Source organism: Callorhinus ursinus, unplaced genomic scaffold (genome assembly GCF_003265705.2).
Source record: "Callorhinus ursinus isolate GAN/ISIS: 27379988/994484 unplaced genomic scaffold, GSC_fseal_2.0 scaffold12, whole genome shotgun sequence".
Classification (NCBI taxonomy): Eukaryota; Metazoa; Chordata; class Mammalia; order Carnivora; family Otariidae; genus Callorhinus; species Callorhinus ursinus.
In genome coordinates this window covers 20,675,430-20,690,924 of record NW_027397074.1, presented here as the reverse complement: position 1 = coordinate 20,690,924, position 15,495 = coordinate 20,675,430, and the positions used below count along the sequence as shown (strand labels likewise).

General features: G+C 37.1%; 2 protein-coding genes across 19 annotated transcripts in view; one reads left to right on the top strand and one right to left on the bottom strand.

Moving 5' to 3' along the window:
- Positions 1 to 1,656, bottom strand: part of VPS50 (VPS50 subunit of EARP/GARPII complex) — a 139,635-nt gene extending 137,979 nt beyond the window's left edge. The window contains exon 1 of one of the 3 annotated variants that reach the window (XM_025872898.2): positions 1,529 to 1,656. In XM_025872898.2, the coding sequence (XP_025728683.1) occupies positions 1,529 to 1,561 (33 nt within the window). In that variant the 5' untranslated portion in view covers positions 1,562 to 1,656. The remainder of the gene's footprint in view (positions 1 to 1,528) is intronic. The other 2 variants (XM_073898828.1, XM_073898829.1) reach the window with 2 other exon arrangements.
- A 74-nt stretch (positions 1,657 to 1,730) lies between these two features.
- HEPACAM2 (HEPACAM family member 2) overlaps positions 1,731 to 15,495 on the top strand; it is a 43,213-nt gene continuing 29,448 nt past the window's right edge. For 13 of the 16 annotated variants that reach the window (XR_012380216.1, XR_012380217.1, XM_073898826.1 and 10 more), the window contains exons 1-2: positions 7,546 to 7,679; positions 14,566 to 14,919. Coding sequence is in view for 14 of the 16 variants with exons in the window: in XM_073898826.1 (XP_073754927.1) it covers positions 7,601 to 7,679; positions 14,566 to 14,919 (433 nt within the window). In the remaining 2 variants the exon portion in view is untranslated. Of the gene's footprint in view, positions 1,866 to 2,701; positions 2,801 to 7,545; positions 7,680 to 14,525; positions 14,920 to 15,495 lie in introns of those variants that run through there. The other 3 variants (XM_073898827.1, XM_025872897.2, XM_073898820.1) reach the window with 3 other exon arrangements.

The window sequence follows — 15,495 nt, the reverse complement described above, 5'->3', positions numbered from 1 at the left end:
GCTTTTTGTATGTGTTCTTTAGTTTTTTTCTATACAACTAAGCACTGATTTGACCTGCTCAAGTCCAATAAGCAACTGACTGAGGCTGAAGAATTACCATTTTCACAATTGCACTACATTTAGGAGACCTCTGTGATCAAGCACTTCCTTGATAAGACCCAGGAGATGTGTTAACTCCTTTATCTCTTTATCTTCATCATATCATATGAACATCACCACCAGGCTGACCCCATGAGATACATGTTACTATTTATTCTTTAAAGATGTGGAAACAAATGCTCTAAGAAGTTTGGTGACTTCCTCAAGGTCACATGGCTATGGCAGGATGGAGCAGGACCCAAACATCCTCAAGTAACAAGTGGTATGAACCATAACACCAGTACTCAACAAATGTGAGGGATCGCCACTTACTTAAATCTTTTATTATTCAAAGAACTTTTAAATTTTATTTTCATGACATTAACAATATAATTTAAAAGGAGTAAAATAATCATATAGGACTCATGTATTCTTCACAAGATATTTACCATTTGTAACCTATTCAGATTATCTCTCAAATAAAGAGTTTAATTTGGAATTTGTAATCTCCTTCTAATCAACAACAACAAAACTCACAAATGAACCTTTCACTAAATGATTATCCTCCATATTCTCCAAAGTCCTCAAAATTCTCTGATTTAAAATACTAAATTATACTTCTTTCATATAAAGATAATAATGAATGACCAATTCTGGTAAAATATTAGAGTTGAATAAATAAAGATATCTAAAACCAAGTCATAACCAATAAGTGTGTAAAAGGAAATTCTGCCACTTCTTCCTTGAAGGAAGGTGAGACACTATTAGGAAGTCCCTAACATTTATGAGATGGAATAAAAAAAAAAGTCAAAGTTTTTATTCATGAATTGTCATTGCAGCAAAAAATAAAAGGCCATTATTTTGCCATAACAACGATTTTTTAAGTATCTTTTCACATACATTAAATTATTGGTGACTCTCAGAACTATAAGATAAGATTAACAAAAATAATTATTATTCTCATTTTCACATCTGGAAATTTAAGCTACAAGGTTTGTGAACTTGCCCAAATTCATAAAGCTACCAATTCTGTCTTCAACTCATCCGTTTTTTTCACACTTTCCAGTCATCTCTATTGCATAGACCTCACCTCCCTACCTCACCTGCTCACAGACGACACACAGCCTAGATAAAGGGAGCCCTACAGGGTAGCTGGGGCTGTCACTGGAACGATGGCAAAAAGGAGAGGAGACAAAGATAGCCCTCATTGAAACTCGCTCATTGACCTTATCTAAAGGAATGTTTCTGAGACGCCGCTACCCGCCTGAACAGGGCTCAGATCACGGTGGCTCAGGTAAGTTTTCCAGGGTGTGCCCTGGCTTCCCAGTGCCCCTGATACCTGCCACCAGCCATACCTAGGTCCCCGCCCGCCCCAGCCCAGAGACAGAACATCTAGGCTCCTCTACCAGCAGAGACGAAGGAGGCCTTCGCTTCAGCCTCCCCTACTTACCTGTCGGGTCATAAGAGATTTGATTTTTTGCATGTCGGAATCGTAAGAGTGGTACCCCGCCGCAAAGAACTAATAAATCACGCCGAACCACCAGACAGCTGGCTCGGGCACAGGGAAGCCATAGTGAGTAGTCACGTGGAGCTGCTGACCCGGGTCATCCTTTCCTGCGCTGAGCATTCTGGGCATTGTAGTCTTCCGGCCGCCCCGTCACCCGCAATGAACAGACGAGGACAGCTCAGGTACTACATTTCCCAGGAAGCAAAATAGCGGACGCTTCAGTTAAGCCTGCAAATCTTGTTGGTCTGAGTGACCACGGCGACCTCCCGTCTTTACAGAGGTACTTGCTCTTGGTCACCCCGTTTCGTTAAGGCGAAAACCTAACTCATAGGTGACCAGGCATTGAGCGACAGAAGGAAGCCCTGAGAAGACCGTATATAAATCGCACTGACGTGATTTCCCCCTCACAGTGTAGTGGAGGAAACCCAACCTGGTCCAGAGAGGCGGGGTGGGAGGACGTGAGACTGACCTGACAGGATCTCAAGGAAAGGCACTCTTCCAGAAGTGACTTGAAAACCTGGGACTCTGCAGCTGACTCGGCTTTGGCCTGAGGAAAGGTGGTGTGGTCCTGTCCAGGGCTAGGGCTGTTCTTTCTCAGTCTTGACATCCACTGCAAAAAACTAAAATCGCACCTGATCTAAAAGGCAAGTCGAGATAGAAAATATAACAATAATAAGTATACATGGCACTTTAAAGTTCACATTTCAACTCTTAGCAGTTGAGTTAAATTGAAGAAAGTAATAGGAGAGGTGTTAGGCGTTTGATTTAAGAAAGAACTGTACAAGGGCGCCTGGCTGGCTCAGTCAAGATGCGACTCTTGATCTCAGGATTGTGAGTTCGAGTTCCCTGTTGGGTATAAAGATTTTTTAAAAAATAAAATCTCTAAAAAGTAGGAAAGAGAAAAGAAAGAACTTTCCAATTATGAGAATACTAGAGGGGGAAAAGCAATCCAGAGTTAACAGGTAGCATTTACTGATTGCTTACTACATGTCAAGAACTCTGCTAATAGCTTTACATATATTATCTCATTTATCCACACAAACATCCTATGGGGTTGTACAATTATCCCCAATTTATTTTTTTCTTTTATTTTTTTCAATGATCCCCATTTTAAAGATGAGGAGACTAAGGAATGGAGAAACTAAGTAACGTGTTTAAGATTACTGCAACATGCAAACAGAGACGGAAGGAGTGATTATTCCGATGTTGTTTCAAGTAAGAGTTTCATGTATGGTGTTGAAGAGTGAGTCATGAAGTATGGTACCAATAATTTTTTAAAATTTACATTTAATTAATGTTTATTAGAAAACCTGTGAGTTCAGAAATATTTCCTAGGACAACTGAAAAAGTGTTAAAGTGTGCCAAACTAACGAAAAATATTAGGTAAACCATAGTACGGGTGGTAGAAAGAGGTGGCAAAAATAATAAAAGTAGTTTGCAAATAACTGAAGCTTAGAGGACATTATATAGAAGTTATTTCCAATTCTGAAATTCTATCATTTGACCTCTGAGTCTTGTCTTTTGCCTTTGTCTCATTTTTACAAATGAGGTTGTAATATTTGACCTAAGATTTTGTAAGGATACATGAGATGATGTAGTTGAATACCAATTTATAAATAGTAAAGCACCTTACAATTATGAAGAATTATAATCACAAGTCTGCCTAGTTTGCTGCTGCAACAGAACCACTTTGTGCGTACTTCTATCATTGTGCTTAACAGTTGCTTTTGAAATTATATGTTTACGTATATGCTTCTCTGTTATTTCTAACCCCATAAAAAATTCCAGGCACTTTTCGGCAATCCTAGTTTAGTTCATTCTTTACCTGCTCTAGTCTTTATTGCCAGGCAGTTCTTATGTGAAAATAATCAATATTTAAAAGTCCTTGAAGGGGTGCCTGGGTGGCTCAGTCAGTTAAGCGTGGGACTCTTGGTTTTGGCTCAGGTTATGATCTCGGGGTCATGAGGTCAAGCCCCATGTCAGGCTCTGTGATCAGTGCAGAGTGTGCTTGAGATTCTTTCCCCCTCACCCATCCTCCCCCTCTGCTCCCTCTGCTCACTCTCTCTCTATAAAATAAACAAATAAAATCTTTTAAGAAAAGTCCCTCAAAGCATCAAAAGAAACAGAAACTGCTGACTATATTAGCATATAAAATGAAACCCAATTCAGTTTTTGATTGTTAGGCACTAGGCAACACTATACTGAACGCTTTACATTAGTAACAGAGTTCTGGTCCTCAAGCAGTTTACAATTTAGTTGAAAAGCGTATATTAGAGCTAATCCAAGACCAGTAGTTCTCAAGCCTGACCATTCAAATGCACCTGAGGAGTGTGCCATTGTTATTGTTTTCTTTTAGGTTCTTTGTTTGTTTAAGATCTTCAGTGATTCTTACAGGCAGCCAGCTCTAGCATTTCAAATCCATTCCTTAGAAAATTGATCCATCTAAGGTTTCAAGGTCACACATTTTAAAATTAGAGCTTGAATCAGAACTAGAACCCAGATCCAAAACCAGAATTTCCCCCTTCATACAGTCAATACACAAAGTTACAAGTGACAAAAAAGCTTTTTTATTCCATGTATATTTTGTCTTTTTCTATCAGCCTAATTGGGGAAATTAATATTTTCTGTAACTATTTGACCCTGAAAAGTCAAGAAAGCATTAAAACTTTATTTTACTCTAATACTCTAAGTTTTAGTTTATTTCTTATAAACTAAAAATAAATGAACAATCCAGTCTTCTACAAGTTCAAAGTCTGTAACCATAATATTAAAAAATGTAAATCAGTGCTGTTGTCTAAATAAACTCTATGCACATAAGGCTTATTTAGGACTTTTACATTTGCCTGAAGGCTGTTCGTGATAGGACAGAGCAACTAGCAGAGAGTTTGGATAGCCTGCCAACAAGTCTTGAGGAAAGCTTGCCAGATGATAGCCCCTTGGTAAAGGACTGCCAGCCCCATTTTTGCAGATTGAAACATCAGGGCTAAGAGTTTAAGTTGTTCTGATTAAAGACAACAGCATTAGCAGTAAAGTACGATAGGGGCATATTCCTGATGGCGCAAACCGGAGGAGCCTCTGGAAACTAAAATAAAAGCTGGTTTGATTAGGAAGGTACATTTCAAATCATCCTATAAATAAATATCAAAGCAACACAAAGTTGTGGCCTCTCCAGGATGAGGTAACTACACTTTCTGAGCAGAAAACAAAACACTTGCTGAAGGTAAAGCAGTGAGCTGGAGAGGAGCCCAGGAAGGAAGACTGCTGCATAGTCATTTAGCAGCCACATCAGTAGATCCAGGCTTCTCAGAGGAAGCACTGGAGATGTAACTATAAAGGAATGAACACCAGCACAGGCATCAGTGATTGAAATGGCCTCCTCTAGCGGCCAGCTTTTCCCAGTAACCTGTAAACTGTAACCTTTCCTAGGATCTGTCTAATTACAACATAAGACAGTGCTTTTTTTCCCCAGTTCTTAGTCCCCACTATTCTACATTGACTTTGGATTGGCATTTTACCACCTTTCCAATTTTTCTTACCATTCCAAAATATTCATATGCTACTAATAAATAACGAATGCAGGTGTTTAAAATGCATGTAGCCGACTGCTTGCCTTATGAAACAAGACCAATCTTAAAATTTAAACAAACTAGATAATAAGTGTGACTTGAGAAGTGACAAAAAAGCCCGCCCCCTCCAAAAAAAAACTCCCCCCCCATACACAGCAGCTCCTTTCATTGCTTAAAATTTAATCACTATAGATATGGATTGCTTAAGTTAATCAGCCTTTTCACTTTAAATGTAAATATAACAAAGATCAATAAACAGGCTCCTGAAGAGTATAGTAGAGCTGAACCCCCCTATAGATTACAAGTCAGCTGTGAGATATTGTTGGTGGGAAATTTCTCATATAATAATAAAACACTTTAAACCGTTTTTAGCAATCACGTAAAAACTGACAACGTTGAAGTTCTCTATTTTAGCATTATCTTGTATGGCTTCCTGAGTAAACCCTGAATTCAGAAATTACTCCGGCAGGTAAGATTTTATGCACACTACCTGCCGCTAGAGGGCGCTTTGTCGTGGATGTACCACGTAGCACTTTCCCATGGCGTTTGGTATGGGTATTGTCATTTTTTCATGTTTGCCACGACATGAAAAGATCACAACTATGATTCATTTTGGCATTTATTTACATTTATTTACATAGTGTCCATTGTCACCTATGTCATAAAAGAAAGGACATTTTAAAGTAACACGAATGGACATTTTAAAGTATAACGTGAATTTGCCTAGGACCCAGAAAGCTTCATCATGAGCCACCACTGGGTTTGAAAAACCCTGGAAAGAGTTTATTTTAAAAATGAAATTAGAAATTAATATTGATTTAAAAGATGTGAGGGGAATCTATGCGGTATCTGTAGAATGTCTATATTTCTGAATTGTGTTTTTTTGCAAACCAATGTTAAAATTTATATGCATTTCTTAACTTCAATTGAGAATCAGAAGACAGTGGCCAAGGAGTATTTGGGGTTTATTTCTTAACAAAAACGCTAGTTAAGCACCGGTGAGGTGCTTAGGATCCATAATTAATTAGAACAGTTTCTGTATTTGAGTTGCCCAGAGCAAAAATAAACATGCAAGAAAATTAATTGAGGTTAATGAGATAAGTGCTACAATAGATGTATGTCCACGATTTGGAGACAGCACAGAGAAAGCCGTGGTATAGTAATCAGCTGGGGGGAAGCTCTTGCTGTTTTTCTGAATCATGGAGAGATTATAAAGTGACCTTTGAAGAGGCCTCAGGTTTTCCAAAAGTCACTCACTCTCTTTGCCTATAGAAGCACTTCTGGAAGAGTTGGGAGCCTTACTGAAAAAATGTTTCCAAACTTGGATTCTAAAATAACTATCATTCCTTTTTTTTTTTTTAACTTTACACCTGAGGAAGTCTTTTTTCCTGTTATCATTGAACTCCTTCAGTGAGCCCTTACTGCTAAAAATGATTTAGGCAAGGAATTTTGCTGGATTTGATGCAGATTTTATTACATACTTTAGGTTATATGCTTCATGTTATATATGTTTGTTATATACTTTACATAGTGGCAGCCTTAGACTAGAGCTTTCTTGCAATAAATGAAATTAAATGGGAGTTAACTTATAACTTAGTAAATTAAGTGGAAGTGCTAAGACTGCCTGCTCCCATGGCAATGAAGAGGTCAGGCTGAAAAGCTGTGGCCCAGACACCACAGTAGAGACAAGAGCTTCTTTGGGCCATTGGTTTACTTCCTCTATGCTTCAGCTGTGAAAATGTGGCTTCAGATATTATCTGTTTTCATTATAATTATGCATGGTCCATGATTCACTGTCACTTGGAAACACACCTGTGGTTTGCTTTTAAAAATAACATGAATCCGTAGATTCAATAAAACCATGCCAGATGTTTATAATAGAAAATAATATGTAGAAAAATACATTTTTAAAGATACCCAAGTGCTCCGTTTTGATTCTTTGGTATGACTTTCACATGTTAGTGACTTCATGATCATTTGTAGCTTTAGCAGATATATGAAATACTTCAATATTCATAGAAAAAGAATTTTAATTTCAAAATAATGGGATAAGTTTGCATGATAGGAAACCAACTTACCTTTTTCAGGAAATTTCACAATATGTTCTCATTATGAAAGCATACTATTTTTCAATAAAGTTACCCAAAAGGATGTTTTCCTTCATGTGATTATTAATAACCAAGAATGATTCATGAGATATACTGACAATTACTGATCGTCTGATAATCTCTAAGAAGCTGTTCTGAAGTCATAAGCCTGTATTCTTGCAGAGTATATAACAGGTGTTCCCACTCCCTGTGTCCTTTGTATACACATTCATTCTGTATTCAAATCACAGAAGCAAGAGACAGGATAGGGTCTGTTACCTCACTGCTAATTTCCCTAGCAAATAAACCAGCAGCTGCTGGTCCATGAACCAAGTTGCCACTGGGAACAGGGCACTGTATGCATGGGACAGGATGCTTTCATGGAGTCCTTCAGCAGCACAGTTGGGGGCTTTCAGTGCAAAATATACCTCCTTCTCTTAGGTAAGGCACTGCATTTCAGCTGTTGTTTGTTTTGTTTTGTTTTGTATTTTTAATTGTGGGCATAAGGTAAATATTTGCTTTAAGCTGTAGATTCACTCAGATAATTGAAGAACGGCTCAGAACCTTTTAAACAATAACACACTTTGTTCCAGTAAAGAAGCAGGAATATTTAGGAGAAATGAGGTTCAAGAAACAGATGATTGTGGTTTTCTTAGAACAGCAATTACTGTCAACAGTACTCATTAAGAAAATTAAGACCTTCTAAAAACCTAATGAATTTCTTTTTACAGAGTTTACATATAGATTTAATAGTCTTCAACGCATTTTATTTTGGCAAATATTCACATAGGCCATGAATTTGTGACAGTTTTTAGTGAAACTCATAACAATTTATGAAAACGGTTTTAATTAAAAATATTGTGGTAAACTGTCAGCTCTGCTTCATTTTAAATTACCTATCATGAAATGTAGAAAAAGGTGAGGTTCCAAAGTTACAAAAAATATTGTATACACAATAGGGAGCAATGTGTTAAAAAGTATTATTTCTCCAAAGTACCTGTAGCCTTTCTCTTTGTCCAATGGTTAGTCTTACTACATTTTTTTTCCTTGACTTACTGTTTTCTCCTCATTCTCCTCTTCATTCTTAAAGATTCTTTCTCCAACATTCCCACTGTTTTTGTGTCATCTTTTTTTCACTAGGTGTTCTCTTTTTCATTCTTCCTATTTATCAGTTTTAAAAGTCAAGTTTGTTTCTTGTTTTATCTATAGTCAACAGATAGGGACTCAAAAAAGACTTTATTCTTCAAACTTTAAGAACAGATTAGCTAAATAAGCAATTTAAGTCTTGGGCTTTTGCAGTAGCTTAGAGCCTTGCTTTCACTGGTGTTTTTTGTTATAGTTTTCATTGTAAATGTGATTATTTTTCAAATTTATACATAATGTATATAATCCCAAGTATTTGAAATGCTCTGTTTGTAATTTTTTCTAAAAACTGAGTTTCCCATAATTGATGATTGTTTTATGTTGTCAAATCAAGCCTATATAGATTTTTAGTTTTTGAAATTTTTAGAAAAAAATCAGTAAGTACCATAACTGATTTTTCATCTTTGTGCATTTTTCTGGGCTCTGAAACTATCCTGTGTGTCAGTGCCCCCACTTATTTTTAATTTTATAACAACAGGCATGCTGTCATTTCATAAGTAATATTTTTGAAGCTGGCTTTAAGAAGAACTTAAAAACAATTTATTTGAGGAATTTGACTAAAATAGAATTAAAATTACTAATACATAGAAATAGATAGCATGTTCCTAAGTAGTTAAAATGGTTATCCCTTGGGGCGCCTGGGTGGCTCAGTCGTTAAGCGTCTGCCTTCGGCTCAGGTCATGATCCTGGGGTCCTGGGATCGAGCCCCACATCAGGCTCCTTGCTCGGCAGGAAGCCTGCTCCTCCCTCTCCCACTCCCCATGCTTGTGTTCCTTCTCTCACTGTGTCTCTCTCTGTCAAATAAATAAATAAAATCTTTAAAAAAAAAAATGGTTATCCCTTAAGTCTTTCTTACACAAATTCACTTTTCTCCATTGATAGTGTGTTGTAAAGATCATATGTAATGTGGAAATCTTTTTGTTTTTAGAATATTGGGTATCTGATTGTTTTTCTTTTCAAAAAAAAATCTTAAAAATTTTGAACCCCAAAATGTAGTTTGTAAAGTCTGTTCAAAGTACAACTTCATAGTTTCTATTTTCTCTAAAGATGCAGGAGTTTATTTTCAGTCAACGATAGTTGTGTTATGCTTGCTAATATCATACATGATAAAGGGGAAGTAAATGCCACCTATTTTAAGGTACAGCTAGAGGTCACTTTGTGAAATCTGATGTTTATATTCAATACAGTGAAACTGGTCTGGGGAGTCTTTTGTTTCTGGAATATAGATAAATTTTACAGTATGACTTCCAGTGTTTCTAAACACTGGACATTCGTTTATAGTGCTGTTGTTAGACAGTTTAAGGGAGTCTCTAAAAGGGAGATTATTGCTATAATGTATGTTAATTATTAATATTTCTCCAAGTTAATGTAATGCCTTATATGTAAAAAGTCTAAGAATTTTTCTTTTTTATATTTAAAAAGTAGGTATTAGTGACTCTAATAATAATTTTTTAATAATTTTTATTTAAGTCCAATTATTTGGAATATCAAAAGGAAATTAAATTTCAATTTTTAAGATTTATTATCTTAAGGTTTATTTGTTCACACAGAGGTTGACTTCCTAAAATCAATAGTTTTAGTTCTTTAGATTTTCTCATACAACTGGAGAAGAGAGCTTGAAAAATTCTCAAAATGAAGCTAATTTTTTTAAAGTTAATACCGTACCGTCTGAGAGCATAGATTTATCACATCTGTAGTGCAAAATACAACAGTGAAAAAAAGAGTGTGTTCTTAAGATGTAGAGGAGGTATCTAATCATCTGTTTATTCACCAAAGTTCACTACAAGTTAAGGATTACATCATATCAATAGGTTCTTTCCTGCAGAGTGAAAGAATTTTAGTAACTGAGATAAGATACTCTATAAAGAAAATTACAGTCTTCGCTGATATTCTTATAACTTGCTATCTATAACTTATCTGATAAAATGGTAGAGGCAATCTAAGGAAAGAGCTCTTGTAACAGCTGTGCTCTCTCTCACTGTCATACGTATATTTGAAAAAAGCACATATATTTGAAAAAAACTAAATGATATGATTTCATATGATTTGATATTATAAACATTGAATACATTCAGAGATATTGATAGCAATGTATTATTTAAGGCATTATTACATGACACAATTTCTAAAATAGCCCAAAGAACTAGTTCACCCCACTTAAACAATTATTATAAGTGCCATATAAAATGTTATTTTCTTCTAAAGTAGTTCATTATTCCTGGGCTGCAATATCTGTATTGTATTCAACCTTGCATTAAGTAAAATTTGCTTCCCATAACGTTAATCATAGACTTTCGAATCAGTCTTTTCATGCTTAAGATTCAACATTCTGATTCAAGATCCAAAAGTCACCAACATTTCTTTTCTTCTCATGCTAGCACTACATAGTAGTAAAGTGCCTCCCAACCATTTTCTGGCTACTAAAATCTCAATCTTTAAACTATAACTACCAAAAAAAAAAAAAAATAGATGAAAAACAGTTCTTCCCCTTTTCCAAAAAATAAAACAAAAGGGAAAAAAAGACCCTAATCAAGGACTTCTGACTTCCCCAACAAGAACAGATTGGCCAGAATTGCATTCAGGCCATCTATATCAAGCTCACTGTCAAAGGCAACTACCGAGTTTTAAGTCAGCAGCCATGAAACTTTTTCCAGAGCATTCTCAAGGCAATGATGTAGATTCCCACCATCCCCCATGGTTCCTTGGTAAAAAAACACAGAATCGCCGCCTTACTGAAGGACATCCAGGGATTGTGACTTAAGTGGACTAAAACCTGAGACTCAATACTTCAAAATTCTGTGGGCCCTTTCAATTAAATATGGGCCTTTCACCTTCAAAAGTAAGGTAGCTGCTACCCTGAGAAAAGCACCTCGGGATGTCAAGAACAAACATAAAGAGTAGAGAGAGACTTAGACCTCATCTAATATTACCCTCCTTTTACACATGAGAAAACTGAGGTCCAGAGAATTAGAATGACTTTTCTAAGGCCACTTAACTGGCCAATCATCATTTTATCCCAAGGGTGTGTCCTTTACTAAGACCTTGCGTTTCATCAATTTTTAACTTTATCAAAGTCTCAAGTACAGAAATCTCTCTGCAAATTTAGAGATTAGGTTCCTAAAATCTCTTATTTCAAGGCAATTTGCAAGTGATGAATTTAATGACTAAATGGTGAGAGTAGAACAAGGAAGTCCAAGATCAAGAGTGAACTGTGAAACCTCATAAATACTTTCATATTCACTGAAATATAAAAGGAGACAGCAACACACTTCATAAATACAGTGAAAATTATATTTGATGTATTTTAAGTTAGTAATAATGGGTATTAAAAAAACAAGTTTTTATTTATTGCTTACCAGGAATTTGTCCAGAGCTTCCTATCCCCAGTTTCAATGAAAAGCATGTAGATGCATGTTGTTTTGTGCAGATAACACATACGCTACGAGGAATCTTTTCCTTTACTGGTCCCTCATCCAAATGCCCAATGTGTTTCTCAATCTGTGGCTTGAAGAACTTTACTCTCTTCTGTTGGCCCCTGTTTCACATATCACAGACATTACTAGGTTTAAGTCCTAGATTTACCTTCTCTTCTTTTTTTTCTCTCTTATGATTTCCTTGCAGAAACCACTACTCCTTTTCTCAATCCACTTTATCTCCGCTTTAGAATTCCCAGCACAAGTTCCTTCTTTTTCTAATGATTCAAACTAGGAACAACCACAAATTTAACATTCTTGCACTTGCCAGAAAAGAAACAGAAGCAAATCCTCATACCTTTGTAACTCCTTTGTTATGAACCAAATCACTAAAATGAATGTACAGATACAGCCCATTATCAGGAAAAAAAAATTACAGAGTCCATCACAAATACACACAGAGCCCAAGGAAACTATAAGACACATATTTATTTTGCCCATAGAGTCATCTAATTCTCAGTCCATATGGTCAGTTTCAGGTGAACATCTGGGAGTTCCTTCTCCCTCTAACCTCCTGTGATCTTCATCTTCTTGCTTTCTCCTGAGTTTTTCTCTAACTTATCTGCCAGACCTAGGTCTCACTCTCTACTAACAGCTAACTGAGGACCAAAATCATGGAAATCTTTACTCTCACCTCCAGCCTGGGAAGTAAGAGAGAGATTTGCTGTTGGTAGAATTTGATTCCTCTTAGTGGCAGACTACATCTTTCAGTTTCTCCAAAGAAATCATCACACAAACAGACCTTTACACCTTTCCTTTCCTAATATTGATGGCCTTTTATAACATCACTTAGATAAAGCTTAAAGACCCTCTTTCTAGTAGGGATGAAAAGGGAAAGCAATTAAAGAAAATAAACATTTGTATATGAGAAAATTGAAGTTGTAAGGTATCTCTATTTGTGCGCAAATTTCTCTCTTTTCTTACCTAAGATTTTTCTTATTCCACCTTCACTCATCTGTATTTGGCTTCATCAAGTTTTTTCTTTCTAGTGGATCATTTCAATAGCTACAAATATACTGTTCAGCATCCATCCAAAGAAACAGAGAGGAAAGAAAAGAACATTTTTCTGCTCCCCTTCACAGCAGAACTTCCCAGAAGTATTGTCTATACTCACTGTCTATAGTTTCCATTCTTTTTCCCCCTCAATGTTTAAAATACTTCACATTTAAATTCCTCCCATTCTCTCCCTATTTCGCATGTTAATATGCTGTCAGTAGTATCTTGCTCCTTTTTAAAATGATGCCAAAGCAAATAGCTTTTAATTAGGATTCAAGCAACATGGTAGTCTGAACTAAGGAGGAGTCTCTTCTTCATTGCAAATACATAGAAGTGCTAAATAAAAATTTAAAATATATATCATGGCTCAAGGTAAAGGTATGGAAATCTCCAGGTGCCAGAAAATAGGAAGAAACCTGCAGACATATCACTGAGTGCATGGGTCCAAACAACACAGGCAGGCAGGAGGCTGGGAGCCAGGGCCATGCGTTGGGCAGAGCTCCATGCCCCAAGGCCCTCCAGACTCTCATTCTGACTTAAACCCAGTATATCCTTTCAGTATTGCCCCTTGGATGTCAAATGGGTATCTCAAATGAACATGTCCAAAACTGACTCCTAATCTGCCCCACAAAAATCTCTTCTCCCCAGTCTTCCCCATGGTTAATTTATTAGTTGCCCATTAATAAATGACATCCATTCTTCCATTTGATCAGGTCAACAACCTTAGAATCATTCTTGACTCTTGTTTCTTGTATTTCACCCCAATGTGTCATCAAATCCTATTAGCACCACCAGCCTTTCTCACAATATCTTTTATTACCACACTGGTCTGCGGTACAAACATCTCCGGCCTACTTTATTGTAGTCACCTCCTCAGTGGTCTCCCTGCTCCTGCTCTTGCCTGTCTTGGTCTATTCTCACAATCGCTAGAGTATACCTAAAAAAAACAAGAAGAAGAAGAAGAAGAAGAATATCCCTCTCTGCTCACAAAACTCCAGTTTCATCCCCATCTCACTCAGGGTAAATTGCCAAAATGTTTGCCCTGACACTAAGACATTGCCTGATCTGGCCCCAGCCACCTTGCTGACCTGTCTTACCACACTCCTCCACCTCCTCCAGTCTGCTCCCTCTTGCTGTTCCTCAAACACACCAACCGGATTCCTGCTTATGGGCAGAAATGACTGATCATGAATGATAATGGTTTAAAGCCATTCTCCTTGGGATATTTCCATGTGACAAGCCTTTGGCTAAAGAGGAAAACTTCCAATAATGGTCTAGTAAGCCATTGCAGAAGACTTTGGAGAGAGATTCTGAGGAGGAAGTAGCTCCTTAGTGTTTCTCAAATCACAGAATTTAATTGGGATATGATATGATTCAAACACAATTTCATAATTTTTCCAGGTTTCATTGGACTTTAGAACTAACAATCTTTCCCAGTTCTCTTTTTCCCATTATTCTTTAACAGCCATAGATAATAACTTCTGCTTTTCCTTTTCATCTTGCCTTTAAAGAAGCCATTCAATCAACATAGTCTTTGGGTGGAGTTTTTAAAATGCAGGTTTCAGAGACAAATATTTACCTCTGCAGGTACTAGAATGGTCAGTACCTAGAAGCCTCTCTCCTTTGTAAGCATTATCCGATCAGGTTCTCTCTGTATTGCCCCTTAGATTGTGAAATGTGGCTCGGGATCATTACAACTTTCCTTTCCTTTGTAGCAGGCGCTTGCTCAGGGCTGAAAGTGACAGTGCCCTCACACACCGTTCATGGCATCAGGGGCCAGGCCCTCTACCTCCCTGTGCACTATGGATTCCACACTGTGGCATCAGACATCCAGATCATATGGCTGTTTGAGAGACCCCACACGATGCCCAAATACTTACTGGGCTCTGTGAACAAGTCTGTGGTTCCTGACTTGGAATACCAACACAAGTTCACCATGATGCCGCCCAATGCGTCTCTGCTCATCAACCCATTGCAATTCACTGATGAAGGCAATTACATCGTGAAGGTCAACATTCAGGGAAATGGAACTCTATCAGCTAGTCAGAAGATACAAGTGACTGTTGATGGTGAGTCCACTCTAAGTGACCTGGGCCGCTGGGAGCATGGCAGTTAGTAACAGCTCAGGAGATTAGACTACCTGGGCTTTAGGTCCTGGCTCTGCAACTTTGGGCAGATTAATTAACCCTCAAAACCTCAGTGTTTCATGGCACAAATTACGTTATATATCTCGCAAGGCTTTCTGAATATTAAATAAGACATGCATGTAAAGTATATGCATAGTGCCCAATGAAAGGTAATCAAGCAATAAGCAGAACGTATTATTTGTTTGCCTGGAAGCTATCAAGGATAAAGTTGCTGATACAGTAAGATGGAGGAATTTTTTTTCTCAGTATCAGAACACACCCTGAGAAGAGCCCTGTTTTTGTCACATGAAGACTTTTATTTTGATACACTGTTTGGGGGAGGATGAGACTTGCTCAAGGACTGTACTTAAGGAACAGTAGAAGTTGCTGGAAATGTCCTCTGAGGGATTATGGAGTCAGCTAAATTTCAGACCTTTATTTTCCTTATTGAAGTATATAAGTAGCATGCCTTAAATATACTATGTCCAAACCCCAACTTCTGATTTTCCCCTTAAACCT